Source organism: Calypte anna, chromosome 1 (assembly GCF_003957555.1).
Source record: "Calypte anna isolate BGI_N300 chromosome 1, bCalAnn1_v1.p, whole genome shotgun sequence".
Lineage (NCBI taxonomy): Eukaryota > Metazoa > Chordata > Aves > Apodiformes > Trochilidae > Calypte > Calypte anna.
This window is the reverse complement of record NC_044244.1, coordinates 47,637,400-47,658,031: the sequence shown is the minus strand read 5'-3', so window position 1 is coordinate 47,658,031 and position 20,632 is coordinate 47,637,400. Positions and strand designations below refer to the sequence as shown.

The window sequence follows — 20,632 nt, the reverse complement described above, 5'->3', positions numbered from 1 at the left end:
CTTGAGAATTCCCAGGTCTAGCACATAAGGTGTCAGCTGAACAGTCAGCTCTTGTATTTAAATCCCTGTTGGTCACTGTACTCCACAGTCTGCTGCCTGGTGAAGTCTCAGTTCCTGTGGACACAGTCATCTGCCCTATGTGCACAGAAACCTAGCACGCTGTTTGAACTTGCTCTCTGGAGTTTACGGTTCCTCCTCTGATCCTTGTCTCCCGGCCAGGGGGGAACCACATCACTCCTGCAACTCATGAGCCCTCTAGTAAAGGACTGAGGGAAATTTCATCTCATCATGTAGGCTGAGATGAAAACACTTCTTTACCACTTCTTGGTAAAAAAATGGCAGATTTGCTGTTGTGTGTTCTTCAAGGGATACACTGTGGTGTGAGAGTAAACAAACATAAGATTTGGAAAAACGTCCTATTACAACTTGCTTTTTACATATGTAGTATAACTGTGTATTTAAGGTAAAGAAAGAAAGGGAAAAAAAAAAAAGCAGCAGCAACTGTAAAGTTAGCATCATATTTGCAAAATTAACATTCCCTTTGAAACTCCACAAAACAACCCCAGCCAGCCAACACGAAGAAAATAACAACAACAACAAAACTTTAAGTCCCTAATCCAGGAACAAATCAGAAAAGAAAAACACCCCCAGGAAAAATAAACTAATAAAATACCTTCACAAAACCCCTGCCCTCAGCAGTGTTTTAATCCAAGAAGGGGGGCAGAAAAAGCCACAGATTCCCTCAAGTCATGAGAGGTTTTGCTCTTGCCAGTGATTTTGTGGAGAGAGAGCGTTTGGACGCTGCACCGGCGGGCAGGAATATGAAGCCACAAGACAGATCTACATCTGCAAACAGAGCACTCAAATAATTTACAAATGCACCTTGGCTTTGTTTCCTTTTAAACTGTGAGCAGTTCACAAGCCACCCTTTGAATTTTTGTCCTGCTTCTGCGGGGTTCTGCAGTGGAAGGGCCAGTCTTGTGCTAGCAGGCTGGAAAACGCTTTGGGGGACGGGACGGGACGTGGGGGGTGGAAAATCCTCTGAAGTGCAGCTCCTAGGCTAGATTGCAGAGGAAGCTGAGGCCTCCAGCCTGCACAGAAGCAATCTTAGAGCAGGCCTTAAATGCCAGATTCCAGGCAGAGTTTAACTAACCACTGACAGCTCTGTAAACAAAGCAGGGACAAAAAGAGAACAGCTTTCCTTTTCTGTAGTCATTTTTGGTTTGGGGGCCTGCAGGGGAATTCTGTAATACTCGGCTTGATGGGATATAAACCAAGGCTGGAAAGGTTTTGTATATGAAGAACTGTAAAGGGAAAATATTTCCATGGACTAAACCATAAAGAAGAAGGTAGGGCACTAGGAAAATGCATGGATTAAACTGCAAAAAAAAATATTGCTACTTTTGGTTCTTTGAGCAGGATTTATCTATACACTTGGTTTTCTCCTGGTGGTATTTAAAAGCTGCGACTTATTTTCCTTCTTTCTCTTTTCTTTTTTTTGTCCTTTTTCTCCTTTTTATTTTTCTTTTGTTTTTTTTTTCCATTTCTTTTCCCCTCTCTGAAAGGGGGGGTGGGGTTGGATAAATGGGGACTGACTTTGCAAAACTTTTAATTATCTGTGCAACTAGAAAAATAAGAAAATCTCTTGAGCAGCATTTTCACTTCTGATCCAGTAAAACTGGAAAGCTAAAAGTTAAAATCTTGATGAATTGTTGCTTTATGTTTGTAAAAAAAGCCTGTGGATGTTACAATAGCTAGTCTGTAAGGGCTAGCAAGATGCATACAGTCCTTACTTAAATCATGTTGATATTAAGTTTTAACTAGGAAAGCCAGAAGGCAGGCCACAGCCTAATGTTTATCCTACACAGGCATTCCATTAATTCCTTGTTTATCTCAACAAATACCGGAGGAAGTTTAAAATTTTTGATGGAAAAGAAAAATAGTTTACAGCGAAGTTAAGAAAAAGCAAAACAAAACTAACTGGACTTCAGTTTAAAACATCCATTGTATTATCGTTTCATCTAAGTGGTCATGCCTTCCCTTTTCAGATTTGGATCTTTCCAGAGCTCTGAACATTTGAAACACCCACCATGGATAGACTTTGAACGCCGCAGAGAGCTCAGGAGCAAAAGCGTGAGGAAATGCCGCCTGGAAGCAGAGAGGTGAGTATAGTATGGGAAAATGATGTCCGTGGGCTTGCCTTTGATTAGTAGTGCTTTGCTGATTTTGTGTCTTAAGTTCCAAAGTATGCTGTAGCTAACCCAGGAGTCCCTGCTAATATTAGTGTTGTAAAATAGCTTTTAGTTAGTAGTTATTAACTTTAGTTCTTGTGGGAGAGGCTGGAAGTCGGAGTGTCTGGTGCTAATTCCCTTAGGCTGCTGTAAATGTTCTGCTTCTAGTTTCTTTGTGAATAAATGAATGTAAACAATGAAGGTAGACTATGGCCATGTGAAACTGCTGGTGGTGGAAAACTCATGCTCCGATGCTATGAGAGGGAGATGCTGTACAGAAAAGATTTTGTCTTCTGAAACACAGAGCTCAACTTATTAGACAGCAACTGAAGCTTGGTATATGTAGCATATCTGTCTGTCTTTGCCATGTTGCTGCTATTGTATTTGTAGTGCCTGTCATTTTTTATTCATTTACGAACACTTTACAACAAGGGAAGCATTTGCTATCAATATTACAGATTTACTTTGGTGCAGATGAGAACAGAACTTGACATGGGTACAAGGGTATCAGTTTATGAAAGGAGCAGAATGGAAATACTAGGAACAACATTTCATTAACTAACCTTGTTTTACATCTGTATAGTCCCATTGTCTTTAATGGCATTTCCCATGATTTGCACTGAAGTAAGCAGGGAGAAAATCAGGATGCATTGATTTTGTAATGTGTTCTTTGACATAAAGCTTGGATTTACTTTATTATTACTGCAGGGGTTTTAAATAATGGAACTTAGGTTTAATCCCATTTTGTTCTCATTTTTGTTTTGTTTCTGTCTTTTCCCGTGTACTGACAAAAATATGGTGGTTTGGGTTACGAATGCTGTAGGAGAAACTATATTTCAGAGCAATTTTAAATTAAAGTCAGCAGAATGCAATGCCAAATGTATTTTGTATGCCTACTTTGAGTTTTTTAATAAGGCACTGCTTATGTAGCAGACCTCTCAGACAGACATGGATACACTGTAGGAATAATCCCAGGTAGATGAGATGCAGTGGCTGCCTTTCTTTCTGAAGGAAGTGTTGCTGTGTTGAACTGGGTATCTGAGCTCTTGTAAGTCTGTAAGCTGGACCTATGAGTTCTGGAAAGGAGCAGCATTGCCTGGAAGAAATAAATTCACACAAAGTGTGGTGACCAGAAGGAAATTAGGTAGCAGCCTTCTATTGCAAAATACAGCCATCTCTTGGTTGGTGAACTCCCTAAAGGGCAGAGGAGCAATTGTGTCATGGCACTAAGCTACCTTCTTGTCCCAGGTTTGCCCCCAGACCTGGAGGGACATTTTTGTTGAGCAGCATGGAAGGGATCGCAGAGCCTGTGCCAGTGCACGATATAGCACATGATATTTCTGTACTTCTAGCATATGTCTGCTTTAAGAAAATCTTTTTAAGGAAAGGCTGAGACTCTGGTGTTTGCTGCTAATGGCTCTGGGTAGCCTGTGGAGAATGCTGGGGATGTAGTCCAAGTGGTGTTTTCTACTACAGAAAGATGTAACTTGAACACCCCCATGAAGGCATCTAAGCTCTTACGTGAGTGTGCAGAGGTTGTGGGGTGGTCTGAGTATGGGCTATGGGGCACGGCCAGCTTTTACACAGAGTCATTGCCACGGGGGGCTAGGGATGAGGCTGTCTGCTCTCACCACCATGGAAACTGTAATACAGAACTTTGGGTGCATCCATGCAGCTTGAGTCCCTTGAAGGAGCCATCCCTGGGGAGCCCTGCAGGCCTGTGGCAATACCTGCCCCTGCATCATGGGGAAACCAAATAGCTGTGTCTGAGGGTGACAGCCAGTGACACAGGGAACAGCCCCCTCTCCACCCACCCATGCCTGTTTTTGGGAAGTGTTTGTGCCATGTCTGGGTGGCTTTGCTGGGATTTCATGTGGTAATCTTTGTGGAGGGAGGCGAGCTTGGTGGCAGCCCTGCCGGAGGGCTTGGGCCTTTGTCCCCTGCTGAACTGCTGCAGAGGGCTCCATGCTCTTTCCCACACATTTGAAGGGTTTTAGCAATAAATTGGTGCATACTAAATCTTGCTGTACTCCCTCTGCTGCTGCCAACTTGAAGCATTCAAGTATCATGAGTCAGACCCCTTAAAAGTCACAAGACTGCTTTAAAAATCTTGAGATCTTAAAAATAATTTAGTCTGGCTGTTTTATTTTTGGTTTGTCTTAACAATAACAGAGCCTGATTCTCAAGTTCATATTGAGTTTTTTGGAGCTGGGACCTCCCAAAACTCTTCCCCAGTAGGGCAACACCAGGAGGAGCTGGACATCTACCTCCATTGCATTGCACTGCTTACTGGAGTAAGCTTCTGGATAATTACTAATACATGAATATGTTATGCTGGATTATTTTTAGTGAGTTCAGATTTTAGGGATCTGGGGATCATCTTCACCTTTTTAAAAAATGCACCTACAGTGTATTTGTGTACATCTCTCAAAACCACAGCAAATTTCTTTCCAGACCTTCCTCTGTCTGAACATTTTCAGGTGTTTTATCAAGTGGTCCTAAAGAGTGACACAGAGGCTGAAAATGCTCCATCAGCTCTGAGCACAAGGTGTTTTGCTGTACCCTCTCATCAGTGGGCTGTAGCTTTGCTATGGGGACGCCAAAACTTTTTGAAAGTGTTTCCCCTGGGACATGGATAGAGGGATGATGATGTGTAGACTGCAACATGTTTGCTGTGTCTCCCAGACAGACACTGTTTAGGCTTCTCTGAGCTGAACAGTAAACCCAGAAGTGCAAGCAGCCACATCAGACAGCAGTATTTGTAACTCAGCCAGCTGTGGGGACACATTTTGTCATTTCCTGGGATAAAGTCACATGGAAAGCCTGTCTTCCTTGCCTGATGCTGGTACCCAAGAAAGACTGAGGGGTGAGCCTTGTAGCAGCATGGATTTACAAACCACATGCCCAAGAGGGAGTCACTTGACCTTATCCTGTCTTTCCCAGGGGCTGGAGGCTGTGTGAGGACTGATTTGATTAAATATGCCATCAGCATCCCAAATGTATGTCATGCTGGAGCCACTGATTTCCACCCACTTGATGTCTGATTTTTGCAGATCTTCGTGCAAATTTGATCCTTGAGTGCTGATGTCAGGCTCTGTTTTGGGTTATTTTCCACTAGAAAGCTGTTGGTAATGATACATTGTAGCGCTGTATAACCCAAACTTTCTGGGTTTCTATGTTTAGGATTGATCCTGAGGAGAGCCTGGCTTTGTCTTTTAAAGACTGTCAGAGTGATTCATCCCTGGCATTTGCTTTGGCTAGTAGTTCATGTTGTGGCAACTCAGATATAGGTTGCAACCTACTCAGAAAGCTAGTGTTGGGTTTTTTTTGTTTTGTTTTGTTTTTGTTTTTGTTTTTGTTTTTTGGGGTTTTTTTGCATTTTAAGCTTTTGTCATTTTAAGGTATCCCACATGTCCTGGATTCTGCATGTGTGCTCACTGCACCCACCCAGATATTTTATCCAGCCGGAATTTTTTACTGTTTGTATTTGTCTGGGTTCTCAGGAGGCCTATCAGCTTGTTTGGAGTAGCATTGCAGGCCTGGGGGCATGTGGCCAACAGCAGGCATCCAGGGTTTTGTCCAGCTTCCTCCCAGGCTGCCAGATTTATTGCATGTGCTCAGGCTGGCTGGGACACAGCAGCTCTTGTACCTCTTGGGGGGAACAAGGGTTTCCAGGCATAGGCTGGGAAACCCAGGACAAAATATGACAGACTTAACTGCTTGCTATCCTTTTGCATGTGTTTTCCACTGACCAGGTGGCATGTCAGGAAAAATAGGACCCTGCAAACCATTTGGGTGACAGGATGTGTGCTGTCTCTTAAATGCTCTGTGGCAAAGTCAAGGCTGTATCTTGCCTCTCAGGGGAAGAGGGAGTCCTGTGCCTGGGATGGTCTAAAGCCCTGACGTCCCCTGTCCAGAGCTGGCTAAAATAAGTGGGAAGCTTTCCTCCTGTTTCAAGCTTTGATCCTGGGACTAAGCTCTACCTGAATTATTCCATTCAGATGATTTATGAGTCAGTCTTTTAGTGGCAGCCTTGAAGGAGCTGGATGCACACTTTGCCTTCCCAGCTACAGGGTACATAACATGGGGGAGTTTTGGGCTGTCACAGAAATGGGTTGCACTTAACTGATAGGAAAAATCTCACATGTAGCTGAAGCACAGGGGATTGAGTTCTTTAAACAAGGGAAAGAAAAATTGCCACCTGCTGCTTTGTGCCTCTTCCTGCTCAGTAAAAGTTATTCTCTTGAATGCAACCATAAGGTTTGGTCATTTTGATGTTGTAACTGATGCTGGAGGAATTTAGCCTGGGGCTAGGCAGTGTGTGTGTCTAGAGCAGTAGTGCTTTGTGAACATCTTCCTGGTGTACGTTGGTCTGTCACAGCTGCATGCAGCTACAGTGAAAAATCAAGGTGAAATACTTTTTGAAGTGAAAATAGACCCCACTCCCTTCACCATAGCTGAGAGCAAAAATTGCCCCTTTGAACTCTCTAAAGAATAGCTCTCGGGTTCATCTATTTATCACTTGAGCCACAACTTTACAACTGGCTGGCTTGCCATTGTCCAACCGATGTATATTCACCCCTCCCTGATGTGGGTGCACTGACCCAATTTGCTTCATTGCCATACCATCACTGCCACAGACTTCAGGAAGATCTTGGGGTCATTGTCAGACTGATTTCCATTTAGCTGAAGCTTAACTTTGAATCTGAACCACAGTTTTGCCCTACATAATGCTCTTCCCTAAGGGAAGGAGAGGTATTTCACAGGAAAGGAGAGGTATTTGTCATCCTGTTGTAAAAATACAGCATGGTTTCTTTTTAATTATCCCCTACTTCTTGAAATACTGGGACTTTGCCTGTGTCTTGTTCCCAAATGTCTGGTTACATTTTTATTGAGTTTTCAGAGACCATGCTTTTATTCAGGCTTGTGTAACAGAATGGAGAAAGCCTTTCTAATAGAAGTTTTCAAGAAGTGTGTGTTTAAACTTGAGAATTTGGCTGCATATGCCTTAATGTATCATTTCCCAGTGATCGTGATTTATTTCAGAACAATACTTCCAAAAATGTTCAACCTCTGTCCTCTTGAGAGATGCTCCCTTCTCTGGTCCAAGCCTCTTTTGCTACTAAAACAAAAGCTACAGCACAGTAGTTTTGTCTGTCCATGAACTTCATATATCCTGAAGTTCCAAATACTCTGGAGTTTCCAGAGTACTGGAGTTTCCAAATACTACTGGGTTTCTGCTTTTCTTTCCATAAAATACTCACCTTCTGGTAGAGCTGAGGCATGACATCCTCTTTCCAGGAGTTAAATATTAAGACAATGAATAAATAAGATTCTAAGCATGTGAGGGCTGATAACAAATTGAGGCAAAGTGCTCCAGCTGTTAACCTATCTTCACAGCTGCCTTGAATTCCAGGACTGACAGGACATATTTGGATTGTTGAGGTGAGTTTAGCCCTTCACATTGCATCGATGACTGTTCCTGCAGTTCTTGGATATTATACTTAACTCAGACAGAAAAGGATGACCCAGTCACTCATTACAGCATGTCCTTCTCCTGCCACTCTCAAATGAGGTTGGGTACTAGACAAATATTTGCTATTGTACCATTTCAGCTGCCCTGGATGAAATGAGCTGAGTAGAACCTACCTCTTAATTTACAGCCATTGTGTGTTTTGCAGATTATATTTTCTTTTAAATCTTAATGTTTTATGAATGAAGCTTTGTTCTTCCAAATAAGGTAGACATACAGATTATAATTTTTACTGAACTAATCCCACTGCAACTCCTAAACAGAAAAAAAATTTCCATCTCCTTAGTATTCAGATGTTAATCCCACATATACCTTAAAATCATTCTGTAATCACTGTACTATATCTGATTTACCAGCCAAGCCTATAGGAGAGCAGTCCAAATCCAGCACCCAGACAGCTGGCAAAGTAGCCTCATCTTTTACGTCTTTCAGCAGAGTGGCAGATTTGCTTTGGAAACACCAAGTAGTTAAGGAAATTCTTGGGTGAAAAGTGTTTCCTCCAAGCCTACAACCTGGTAACACCCCAAAGAAAAATCTGCCCTTCTCTTTCCTGCTGTATTTTTATCATCTTTAAGTAGACTGAAGTCCTCCATGAACTGGATCTTATCAAAGCAACGTGGGCACTGAGGCACAGATTCAGGGTGTTCTGAGCTCAGTGTGGTAAGAATTATTAGGCATGTAAAAACTACTGTTGTTACCCAACTGTGAAACTCTAAAGAGTGACATTAAAATTAGTTTAGTAGCATCTGCTTCTCAGTGTGACTTAGCATTTTATTAACATCTGTATCTTCTAATATCTCAAATCAAATCAGACAATCAGAGATTTCCCTTTAGAAAGATGAAGTCAAATGCTAGTAAGTTTTGCACAAGAACAAGCCTAGTATGTAAATACTATCAGATTGCTGGCAGCCTGGGCAAAGTTCACTGCTCAGTTTAGAGAAGTATAGAAGTAAAATGTGATTTGCAAATGAAACTCCAAACTTCTTTATTATCATAACCTACTTGTTAGCTCACATTAAAAGAACATCATCCTTGCCAGCAGATTGTCCTTGTGTGATCAAGGTCTTTCACAGTATGAAGGGAGACATTAGGTGGCTCTGCTTCTTGGGCTACATATGTCATCAGCACACAGTTTAAGAAATATTCTTGCCCATAAAATAAAGTTTCTGGGGAGCTACTCCTTAGAAAAGAAGTCTGGTGACAGCCAGGGTTGCTGGCATGCAGTGTGACCAGAGGGTGAGGTTAACCAAAGTGATACAGCTATGGATTAGAAGGAGCTGTAATTCTGTCTGCCTTGCAGCTGAGCTCTTCTCTTCCTGGGAAGCAATGAGGGTAATGAGCAGTGGAAATGTAAGCAGGATGTTTTCTTTTTATTTATTGGAAAGTATAAACCAGTGGGTAATGTATTTGACAGTTAAAGGTTAGTCTCATCTTGGCTGACATTAAGAAAATGTAAATAGATGTTGGTGTTTTCTCCCCCTTCTGTCAAAACCTGTTGGTTGGAGTACAAAAACTTGCTCGTCGATAGTCTGCCAGGTAGTTTGAAAAAAGACCAGTGAGTTTGTCATACTGACACAGAAAATTCAAGGCAAGGCTGTAACTTTACAGCTAGTTCAGGTAGTTGCGACTGTATCTTTGGTGGTTGTTTTGTTTGTTTTGGTTTGTTTTTTAAATTTTTTTTCCCTCTGATATTTGCTGAGAACATACTTTGGTTTCCTTTCAGGTAGCTTGGGACTCATTTTTAATGGCAATGTTATTTAAGCCAACAAGGACTCCTCTAGCAACAGGTTGTCTTCTAGTCAGTGTTCTATTGCTGAGTGCATAAGAGAGGTGTGAGAGATTTTTACTGAAGAGCAAGGCTTCTTCAAAGGTTTTGTTAAGTTACATCACCATACAAGTACTTCCTTTTTCCACCAACATGAGGCAACATCATGTCTTCTGGTGTTTAAACTGCTTCATTTGAATAAGAGGTCCCTTCTTTTTGAGCCCTTGATGTATGATTTAAACCTGATGTATGTCATGGTAAATTTTAAAATAATTTTAAGTCAATTAAGTGCACACAGTGGAAAGTAACCAAATTACCATGACTTAAATTTCTGCTTGTCAAATGAGCCTTTTTCAAGGAAGTATCTTACTGTAAACCCATGTAGAAGGGTAAGCCTTTTGGAATGGGAGGTTTGCATAGATTTAATGCACTTGATTTCATCCTAGGTTTGAGGTAAAGTTCTGCAACTTATATGTATAGACTTCTATTTATGTCTTTGTGACTGTGGTGGGGTGCATTGGTGCTGGGTTCCTGGATGAGGAATCTTTGGTTTTCTTCATTTCCATGCAAATCCTACCTCTTCTTGCAGTTGCTTGTTTCCACTGTTAACATGACCCTGTGAAAACTGGGTAGCATAAGTGATGGTAGACTGGGAAGCTCAGACACTGACCATCCCTTCATGCCATTAAGTAGCTGACCATATATCAAGAGGGCAGGTGCAGACCAGAGGAAGGCCAGTATTGGTTGGGGAGTCAGATGCCAGTGGCTACTGACCACATGGCAAGAAACAAAGTGCTCAAGTACTTGCCACAAAGCCATTGTAGAGTCAGCAAATGACTACAGCTACTCCTGATCCTGGCAGCTGGACTTCTGCAATAGCTTGGACTATTATAGTAATTTGTTTCCAATGAGTATTCTACGGGGACAAATAGAGAGAAAAGCTAGAAAGAAAAATCTGAGCAACACAACTTTTAAAGTGAAAAAAGCACTGTGGGGGTGACTGAGAATATACACACTTGTTCACAAGACATACAGCTTCTTGCCAGAAGAGGGGTTCCTATGTGTAATAGCTTATTTCTCAAAAATAATTTTTTTGTTTGGGGGATGTGTGAATTTGTTGGGGCAAGTTTCTGACTTCAGCAAGCAGACAGTTCTTAAAGAACAAGGTGGTTTCATTATAAAACTGCCAGTGATAAGGAGAAAATCAGGTATTCTATGTATCAGTCCTGGCTGTTTCTGAAAGGCATGTTATATACAGAGGTAATAAAGATACAGGGGTGAAGTAGGCCCCAGAGCAGAAACCCCCTTAATATAATGAATAAAACTTTTTCATCTGTAGTTTTGAACAGAGAGAAGAAGGTAGTGTAATGGCTTATAGTGAAATGAGCATTTTGGTGAAAAAACCCCAAACCCTCATAAGTTGTTTGTGGCCTGCATGTTAATAGAAAACTGGCCATCAGATTTTGATAAACTTGCTTACAGTTAGAAAGTCAATGACCACAGAAGACTGTCCACTGCTTATACGTAATGCTTATCGTCTTGTTGAGAGGACAGAGCAAAGTGGAGACTGGAGAGCCTGATTATACATATGCAGGTGATTTTGTTCTTATGCCTCCTCGTGAGATGATTGTACTGTTGCATTCATTTGGTACATCATGCCACCCTTCCAGATGAAGTTCTCAACATCCAGTCTGATTTCCTATCTTTCCACATGCAGAAAACTTTATGGCTGCATTGAAAGGGGTTAAAAATACAATCATGTTTTCCACTGGAATAGCACGACTGTGGTTTCTTTAGAATAGGTTTCTTCTACCACTTTGCAACTCCTAGGCTTAACAGCCCTCACAGCATTTCCAAGTTCAGCTTGTACAAAATAGCGAGCTTTTCCTGGGTGTTGTTCCTCGGAACATTCCCGACATTCTCCTGCAGCTATTACTTCAGCGTCTTAAAAAGGCAGTGCCATAGTTGGGAAAGACAAGAAGGTGGCTTTTCTAAACACTGGCTACACATGGATTCCTTTATGGTCCAGCTTGCTCAGTGGGGTATTCCTCTGAAGGTCAGTGACATGGATAACGAAGTGATTCCCACTGCAGCCTATTCTTGAGTGCTGAGATCATGTGTCTGGTGCCACATGTCCAGCCTGCTCTGAGGAGGAGAAAGTATTAGTTGGGTTGAGAAACATAGAAAGAGGAGAAAAAAGCACTTTAGACCATTAAGTGCTGCGTATTTTGTATTAACACTATTGCTGTGCTCTCTGTGGCTGCAGTATGTACTTGTGAATACCATGACAGATTTTGCCCCTGATAAATTCTTTGATGGGGGTTTCAGGGTTCAGGTCATCCCACAACAATACTATGGCAACTTTCACGTCATGCCCATGAATCTGGCTTTTCATTCTCCCAAAAAAATGGGATAGAGTACTAATGACCTTTTCAAACCAGTGAATTACGATGGCTGGAGGGGTTGTCTGTAATGGAATGCCTCAAGATTAATTTTTTTAAGCAAAAGGTTTAATTTTCCTCTTTCCCCCCCTTCTCTCTTGTACAAGCTAGTCAGTCTTTTCTCTCTTTAGCATGTAATCATCTTATACTGGAGGGCTGTAGAATTTCCTCCAGGGCTATTCTTTTCTCAGCAAAAATTTTCATGGAATGGATCAGTAGTTTCAATATTCTGAAGAGAAAGAATATCTCAGTTGTTTATTTAATATGAGAAAACCCCCTACAAAGCAATGAAAATCTCATAATTCAGTACTGAATGTATGTACAGGATATGCATAAACTGAATGAAGAATACATAACTTCAAGGCAAAGCTTTAGGCATATTCAGTGGGTATCTAATCTAATTTTTCATTTACTGATTATTGTCAGATGGACTAATACAGAACATAATAACCATGAAGACAATGAAGACGCTAACTGTGTCACTGGCTCTGACACTATTTGAGAGAGAGAATGCTTGAAGGTGTTGTTTTGGTGACTCATGACTTAAAAGTCTAACTTTCTTCATCTGTTTCCCTGTTGCTTTGCTGGCTCCATCCTGATTTCACCTATCTTGCTCACGTCATACTTAAAATGAGAACCTGATGTACTGACTTTGATATCATTATAGGTCCTGCTGCTTGTGGTTACTCTGTCTTGGAGGGAATGTGACTTCTCAGTCTGTTGGCTGCATGGTTTTGCTGATATAATATCTGCTTGAGGAGATAAAGGCCTTAAGTGCACAGAAATGGAGCAAGGATCAAAAAATACTCGTTTGGTTGAGGAGGCTTTTAAAGTTTGTCAATGCTTTCTGATATAGAAGAATTCTAAAACAACTACTGACTGTTTTAAAGCGGTGATGGATCTAGAGGAAAAGGTTGACCCTGGTTTAAGGATCTGTTTTAACATACAGTCATGCCTTCCTAGCTGTTTCTGTGTTACGTTGTACCAGTGTGTTAAGGCTTCCTTTCACTCCATTGCAGTCTGAATCTATTTTCAATGGTTGTGCATGTGCATGTTTAGTAATTACTCAGGATCTAAGGGACTGGTATAACTCAGCACAGAGATCATCCATCCTGTCCTCATTATCCTGCTGGAAGAAAATACTGGTAAGATGTCTTGGTGACTAGGAATGACTTTTCCATCACCAACTCATTTTTATTTATTGGTTGTTCTTCCCTCCGCTCAGGCTGTACCCTGTCATCGGTTTTTAAGCCAAATTCTTTATGGAAGTCAATAGGGAGTCCTGCGCAAAGGGAAATGACATAATGTTGCCCTTTAGTCCTACCTACAGAGAAGCAGACTTGGGAAACATGCACATTTTCCTAATTACCAAGCCACTGAATTTGCAGCATGTGTTCACTTTCTATTGACATCCGGCAGCTAACCCAACATACACTAAGTTGGGACATTTGCACTGGAGACAATTGTTTTAATAAAAATATTCTGAATATAGTCTTCATTTGGATCACATATAGTAAACGTTGAGATCTTCACTGCTCTGAGGTAAGGAATGTGCCATTTTTATGGGCAGCATTGAGTGTTTTTGTTAAAATATCTTCTTGTTCAACTGGAGTGCATTATTTTGTAGGCTGCCACCTTTTACTCAAGAGTTAACTTTATTTTGGTAGAGATGTGTGTCTCTGTGTCTAGGGGAATGACTTAAAACTAGGAGAGGGTGTATTTAGATTAGACATTAAGAAGAAATTCTTCACTATAAGGGTGGTGAGACAGTGGAATAGATTGCCTGAAGAGGTTGTGGAGGCCTCTTCCCTAAAGTGTTCAAGGACAGGTTGGATGGAGCAACCTGTTCTAGTGGTAGGTGTCCCTGCCCTTGCCCAGGGTGTTGGAACGAGGTGATCTTTAATGTTACTTCTAACCCAAACTATTCCATGATTATATAGTTTGTAAAGCACTTTTGAAAGATGCCTCTGTAAATGTAAGCTCTTATCATCTGAGCTGTCAGTTCTTAGAGGGAATGGGTTGCATGTTCATGGCTCACTTCTATAGTGCCTTTGAGCTGTTCTTCTGCAAGGCAGGATAAACAGAGTTGCAGATGGGCTTTAAAATGAAGACTTCTTAAAATAGGATAACCTCTTTGTTAGTTAGAATTCAAACTTTTTAAACCTTAAGTACTTAATCAGATAAAGTGAGGGTGGAAAGCATAAGGGCAAAAAAATGAAGAAATTTGTCCATTGCTTGAAATGTAGCTGAAAGTGATTCCTTCTTTTGGAAGTAATAGTGGCATTTTAACTCTCTTTCCTCCTTCCTTTAGCACTGTAGTTCCTCTCTCATAATACAAGCTGCTTTGTGCATCCCCATAACCTGACCATCTGAGATCTTGCCAATTATTTACTTAAATGCACGTTTATCTTCATCATCCTTGTAATGTGGTAGTGTTGTTCCTTTAGCTTTGCCAATAGAGAGTGAAGAGGGACTTAATGGCACAGACAAAAACCTATCAAAGGGGTTGTATGATTTCTTTTTTCTTGCCTACTTATTAGGTTTTCTTCAAGCTACAGCTGCAGAAATTGGAGAATGATGTAGAAATCACCCAGGCCCAAAGTTTTCAGCACCATCCTTTGGTACAGGCCTCTTCAGATGGGAGAAGCATGAAAAGCAACTTTGGCAATAGGCTTCAAGAATCCTCCTCCATACATTTTAAGGCCTCGAGATTGGATGTTGGCCCACCTCTGTTAATTACATGTAATAAGAACTCCATGTAAATTTTATTGCATGCAAAATTGGATGCAGAGCCTTTATTTATCTCTGTCACACACTTACTATTGACTCTTGGATGTTGATATGAAGATATTGCAGTGTGTGTGCCTATGGTTTCCTATGCCAAGGGATGATGATTAGGGTGACAGCCTGATAATTCTGGACTTACCAGCTGTTGGGTGTCTGGCACTGAGATGGCAGGAACTGCTTGCATAATCTATAGGGTTTTTGTGGATCAGGTCTGTTCTTAATTCAAAAAACACTTGCAGAAGTCGGTGAGGAGTAAAAGCACATCCTTATAGCCCTTTTCCACTTGATTTTGTGGTATTTCATCTGACATAGCTTTTGGTTTTTGTTTCAAATGCCTGTGCAAGCCTAAGAGCCCCATCTTAAATGGTCAGTGGATAGGGTGCCTTAATGTACTGCTGATTGTCTGTGTGAAGGAAGGACATGGAAGACACCTGGAGACTTAATATGGCCAAAATTAACAAACATGATGCTGTTTTTTTGGGGGGAAAGCAATCAGAAAATAGGGCAGGAGCAATACCAGACCCTTTGACTGAAGGTACTTTTCTGCCACTTGTGAACTGGATTGATTTGCCATCTGTGACAGCAGCTATGACCCTATCACATTATTACTTTTTCCCTCTCTCTCTCTTTCTATTTTTTTTTCCCTTAAGCCAGAACCACTTTCCTTTTTCTTCTAAATGTGCCTTTGTCATCATGGGGTTAGGCTGTCATAACACATTTTACCTCAAGCTCCATCTTTAATCACTGAGTCGCAGACCTGGGAATAGCAGCCATGTCTCAGCCATGGGACCTACACCATCTCTCTAAGGCAGAGAACAGCTGTGAGCTTTCTTGCAGAACAGCCTGCTCTGCAGTTTGCTTGCAAGATATATATATTATTTTGGCCATCTCATAAGCCAGGACCAATGCAACTTCACCTTTTAATAAAGAACAGTGTGAGTCTCCAAAGACACAGAACTGCTGAACTGCCTGCAACCCTTGCTTAGGCAGAGGAGAGGAACGTGGCAGTAGAGACTGTACATTTAGTGTACATTGTGAACAACTGACAAATTAAGAGATTTTAGGAGAAGAAAAGAAAAAAAAAAGTCAATTATATAAACTCAACTCCATCTTCTAGACTTCTTCCCCCCTAGCCCAACTCCCCATTATTTATCAATTAAATATGCTAGAAGTGGTGAGCTGCTTTACCACAGAATTAGAAACAGGGTGGGATAATGGTTATTATCCTGTTCCAAAAGGCAGGATACTGGATACCAGAAAGAATGAAAGTCAGATGTAGATGATGCTGTTGAGTTGCCATTGGTAGAACAGAATGTACTGTGCTATGCATCTGGTCATTGCTGAGTTTAAAACCATATACTACGACTGAAATGTGGATGTCAGTCTGTAGCAGTTTTGTGGTTTAGAGGCTCCTCATTACGTCGCTAAACTGTGTGCAGTAGATTAAACTATCATTAAAATTCCATGTCTCAGAACAGTTTATTTTGCTGTGCTAACATTCCTATACTTCCATTGAGAGCTGTGTGCAGGTGATGAAAGTCTTATTTAGGCAGACAAAGGTTCCTGTTATTCCCTTTGTGTGCAAAATTCTTGATGATTTCATCCTTTAAAAAATAGATAAAATGCTTGTGTACTTTTTTTTTATACTTTTTTTTTTTTCTCTTTCATAAAAGCCTGTATTGGTAGCAGCTTTCAGTGACAGGGAGCTAGAAAAGCATTCTGTGAATCAAGAAAGTGTGTCCCAGACCTCTATGTTTCCTGCAAGGCAATGAACAGCTCTGGATTCTCCAGATGGAGAAAAACTTTCTGAAGTGGTAAAATGTTCCATTAAGAAATATGGGTAGAAGCCTTGCCTCCTAGTACTGAGCTATGAATAGTGTGTCCTGAGAGGGCTGGAGAGTAGGGAAAAATGCTCTGTTTCTGGTAGATAGGACAGGTTTTGATGTTTTTACATGAATTGCTCTGCTCCCTGGCTTCTCTCTTCTGCAAAAGCTAAATTGTGCTTAACAACTCCTCTTATGCTGGTAGGTGTACCTAACTTCAAGTCAGTCATGTTTCACTACTATTGGAAGTCAGAAATTAGAAACCAACACCAGAGATTTAAACCTGAATGTGAACTTGAAACTAGTTTAAGCTGTTTCTCTCTTCTTGAATTGCAACTCTGTCCAATCATTACTGTAAAAAGTCTCTTTTAAATTCAGATCTGAACTTGAAAAGTCAACCAAAGCCAAACCAAAATTAAGCTGAAAAAATATACATTAGTTGAACTTTATGATCAGAACTGTTCTGCAAAGTCTTTAGACATACCACAGTGAAGAGAAAGTTCTCCCCTCCAAAATTCTTGTGCTTTTAATTAACACAGGGTGTGCAGAGCTGATTGACAGAGAAGTGGCTGAACTTACAGCCAGGCAATTACAGATAACACAAACTGTGGTCACAGCTCAGCTGATTAACTGTGGAATCATTAGGAAATGTGACCCAGGCACAGTGAATGCACTTAAAGACAAGCTTTATAGGGAGAGCTGAAAGGGGATACAGCAGGATCTCTCTCACCTACTTCTGTGCCTCAAAATGCAACTGCTTACCTGGGGACCAGATGAAAAGAAAGGATATAGTTCATGCAGGGAGTTAAAATGGGCTGTTGGTCGCTCTGTCAGAACCACCTAATGGGACACTTGCAGTTCATCATGTACAGGTGATGGGAGTACAGGCCCCTCCCCCCATTCATATCACAGGTGTATCTTCCCCCCAAAAATCCATACTGGTAGTACCAGCAATCTCTTATCATGAGGTATCTCAGCAAGCTTCCCATGGATTTTAGAAGTCTTTTTATAACCAAATTACTTAATTTTTCTTTCCCTGTTCAAAACTGAAGACAAGCAAAACAGTAAGACTAAATGGTGGTGAGTACCACCACCAATGGTGGTGAGTGATCAATCCCCTCTTTCTTTCAGTGTCTGGATGTGATCCCTATCCTTCCCTTCCTTTTGGTTCCCATTCTTTTTTGAACATCAAGACTACTCAGGGCTCCCAGTAATAGGATTGAAGCCCTTCATGTCAGCCAGTAACTTCTTACTTTCATATGATCATCTTCACCTTTCTGAAGTGCTTTGGGTGCTTTGGTTCTGTTTTATTCTAAATTAACCACGTTCCATGCATTTCTCAGTGCCCCACCTCCAAACACCAATAATGGGAAAGGATTTAAAAGTGGAAGAACTGAGTAGGAAGAACAATACATTTTTTAAGTGTCCCCCATGTGATAAGTTCATGGCAAACTGGACCCCATTCCCTCTGCCCCAGGGAGTTTCCCAGTAGCACAGGACTGTACCCAAGTGGAATGCCCTGGCACAGTCACTCCCTGGGCTGTTCCAGGCAGTCCCTTGAGCCAGGGTTGCTCTGTGCTGTGCTGGATCTTTCTGTGTTGGAGCTCCTGTGCACCCATGGAGGTGCTGGGCAAAACTCTTTATTTCAGCTCAGTACCTCGCTCTGCAGGCACTGGGGTGTTGGCCTTTACGACAATGGGTATTTGGCGTGTGATAAATATACCAAGGGTATTTTCTTCCCTCCCTTAGTATTTAATGCTCAGTTATCAGCATCCAGGAAAGCAGTGTTTAGACTGCATGGAAACAGGTAGCCATATGGCTAGCTGACGCAAGAGAGGTTTATTTTCCATTTTAAATAGCTCTTTAAACAGGTCCTACATTCGTATACAGCTCCTTTGTTGGAATAAAAAATCTTTGTCATAGGCTACCAGACAGTTATAAATAGCCACTGTGAGTATTTATGCTGAGAATAATCTCAGGAGAAAGTATTTTAACTTTGCACATTGTTTAGAATAGGAAATTCTTTTAATGCCCACATTTTCCATTCCTGGTGCCATTAGCTTTTCCCCACCCCTCTTATGATGTACGCCTTGCTCTCTCCTTCTCTCTTTCTTTCTCTCCTTTTCTCTCTTTCTTGCTCTCCTTTTTTCTCCCTTTCTCTCTCCTTTCTCTCCTCCTTCTCTCTCCCTTTCTCTCTCCCTTTCTCTTCTCCCTTCTCTCTCCCTTTCTCTCTCCCTTTCTCTCTCCCTTCTCTATTTTTTTCTCTCTTCTCTTTCTTTCTCTCTTCCTCTGTCCCTCCCTCTCATTTCCTTTTTAAGGTTCAAGGTTATAGCCAATCTGCTCCAGAGGCAGACTTGACTATATTTTATTTTTTTAAAGAAAATGCTAACTTTGGCCTTTTGTGACTATTTGGGAATTCAGTTCATTTCATAGGGCTATCAGAATGTAAAGAAGATATCTCACTAGGCTGTCACCACAAATTGGGTAATGAATGAGCACTTGATTTCTCTTGCACATGGAACTAATGTGCTTATTGGAATAACAGTGGCCAATCTATTTTATACTCCCAGAAAGTATTCCACTTTTTTTTGGTAAGTTTGTGAGAGCTGCTACTTGTACCAACGCTCAAGGTAATGCTGGACATTAAAAAAAAAAAAAATTAAAATGTTATGTTGCTGAACTATACTCGTGACTCCAAAATGTGGTTCCCCTCAAAACCCATTCCCATGCAAATCAATAAGTAATTGTAACACACAAAGCAGTCAAATAATGTGTGAACTTGAGAAAAGGTACCGTGTAGACTGTGGACCAAACACAAGGAGGATATAAGGTCACAATTTATTAAGAGAAGCTCATAGTTGACCCATGAATAGCTGTGTAGGTTTATCAGGTCTTTGTTTTTAATCTTAAAAGAGACTGTAGAGCTTCACCTTTAGTGGGAACAAGGTAGATTATAGACAGGGGAAAGCCTAGGTGATCAGTAATGAAATTTTAGCTAATTGATTTGACAGCTAAAATTAGGTGAGGTATGACCTATCCAGAGAGGTCAGATATTAAAAGGTATTTCAATACCTTGTGAGATCACTTTTAAAATCGCTGTTGATCTATGTGTGCTCCTGAAAAAGTCACCCAAGCTCCCTACCACTGCCAGAAGCCACCAGAGCATCCTTTTAGGTTTTCTGGGAGGACATGGTTTTTTGGAGGTGAAAGATAGATGTTTCAAGTCTTGTTTTCTCTGCCTAGGTGAGATAAGTTTAGGAACTGTGGCCTGTAACCCACCTGCCCTGTTTGTAAAACAGTGCTGTTTACTTTGTGAGAATTGTGTTTGCATTTATGACAGCTCTTGTTACTGTGGCTGTTGTATTCATGTTTACCATATAAATATGTAGATAGCTGTGTGCCCTGCAGTTTTGAAATAAAGGCTGCTCTGTCTGAGGCAAGGGCTGGGCAGCCACACAGCCCACTCACTGTGCTAATGAGAAGAGAGAAGAAATGGGAGGATGGGAATCTCGTGCAAACCTTTTCCAGTGCAGGCAGCACCTTGATTTGACGTGCTGAGTGAGCAATGTAATGTTCACAAAGAGCAGAGTTTTATTTCTCCATCTGGAATGCTGTTTGCTCAAAGATCACAGGTTGTTAAATGTTACAAGTAACAGAAAACTTGACCTTCAAGGCAATGTAAATGTTAGGGAAACATGCTTGCTCCTTGGTGACTGGAGGGCTGCTGAGTGCTCAGGTATGCCTCACTGGAAGTAACTTCATAGTACAGTCAAGTAGACAGCCAAGAAGGGTGTAATCTCTGTCCAAAGGCAGCTGAGGACCTGCCAACATCAGAGCTTTGTAGTCTTGGAAGGACTTTGCAGAAAACCATCAATGATCCGCCTGGGGAGTACTGAGCCCTGAGAGGGACTCCTGCCCTGGATGGGCAAAGCCCAGGGGGAGCAGCAGCAATTGAATGGGTGAAGGAATCAGTTTCATGCCTTGCCCAAGGGTCACTCCAGAAGGGAGGCCAGAAACCATTCCAAGTCAGCAAGAAGACAGGTGATGAATCA

The 20,632-nt window shown here is 41.3% G+C and overlaps 1 protein-coding gene across 1 annotated transcript in view; it reads left to right on the top strand.

The window, feature by feature from the left end:
• The first annotated feature begins 2,031 nt into the window (after positions 1 to 2,031).
• CALD1 (caldesmon 1) overlaps positions 2,032 to 20,632 on the top strand; it is a 91,181-nt gene continuing 72,580 nt past the window's right edge. The window contains exon 1 of the mRNA XM_030445684.1: positions 2,032 to 2,162. Coding sequence (XP_030301544.1) covers positions 2,032 to 2,162 — 131 coding nt within the window. The remainder of the gene's footprint in view (positions 2,163 to 20,632) is intronic.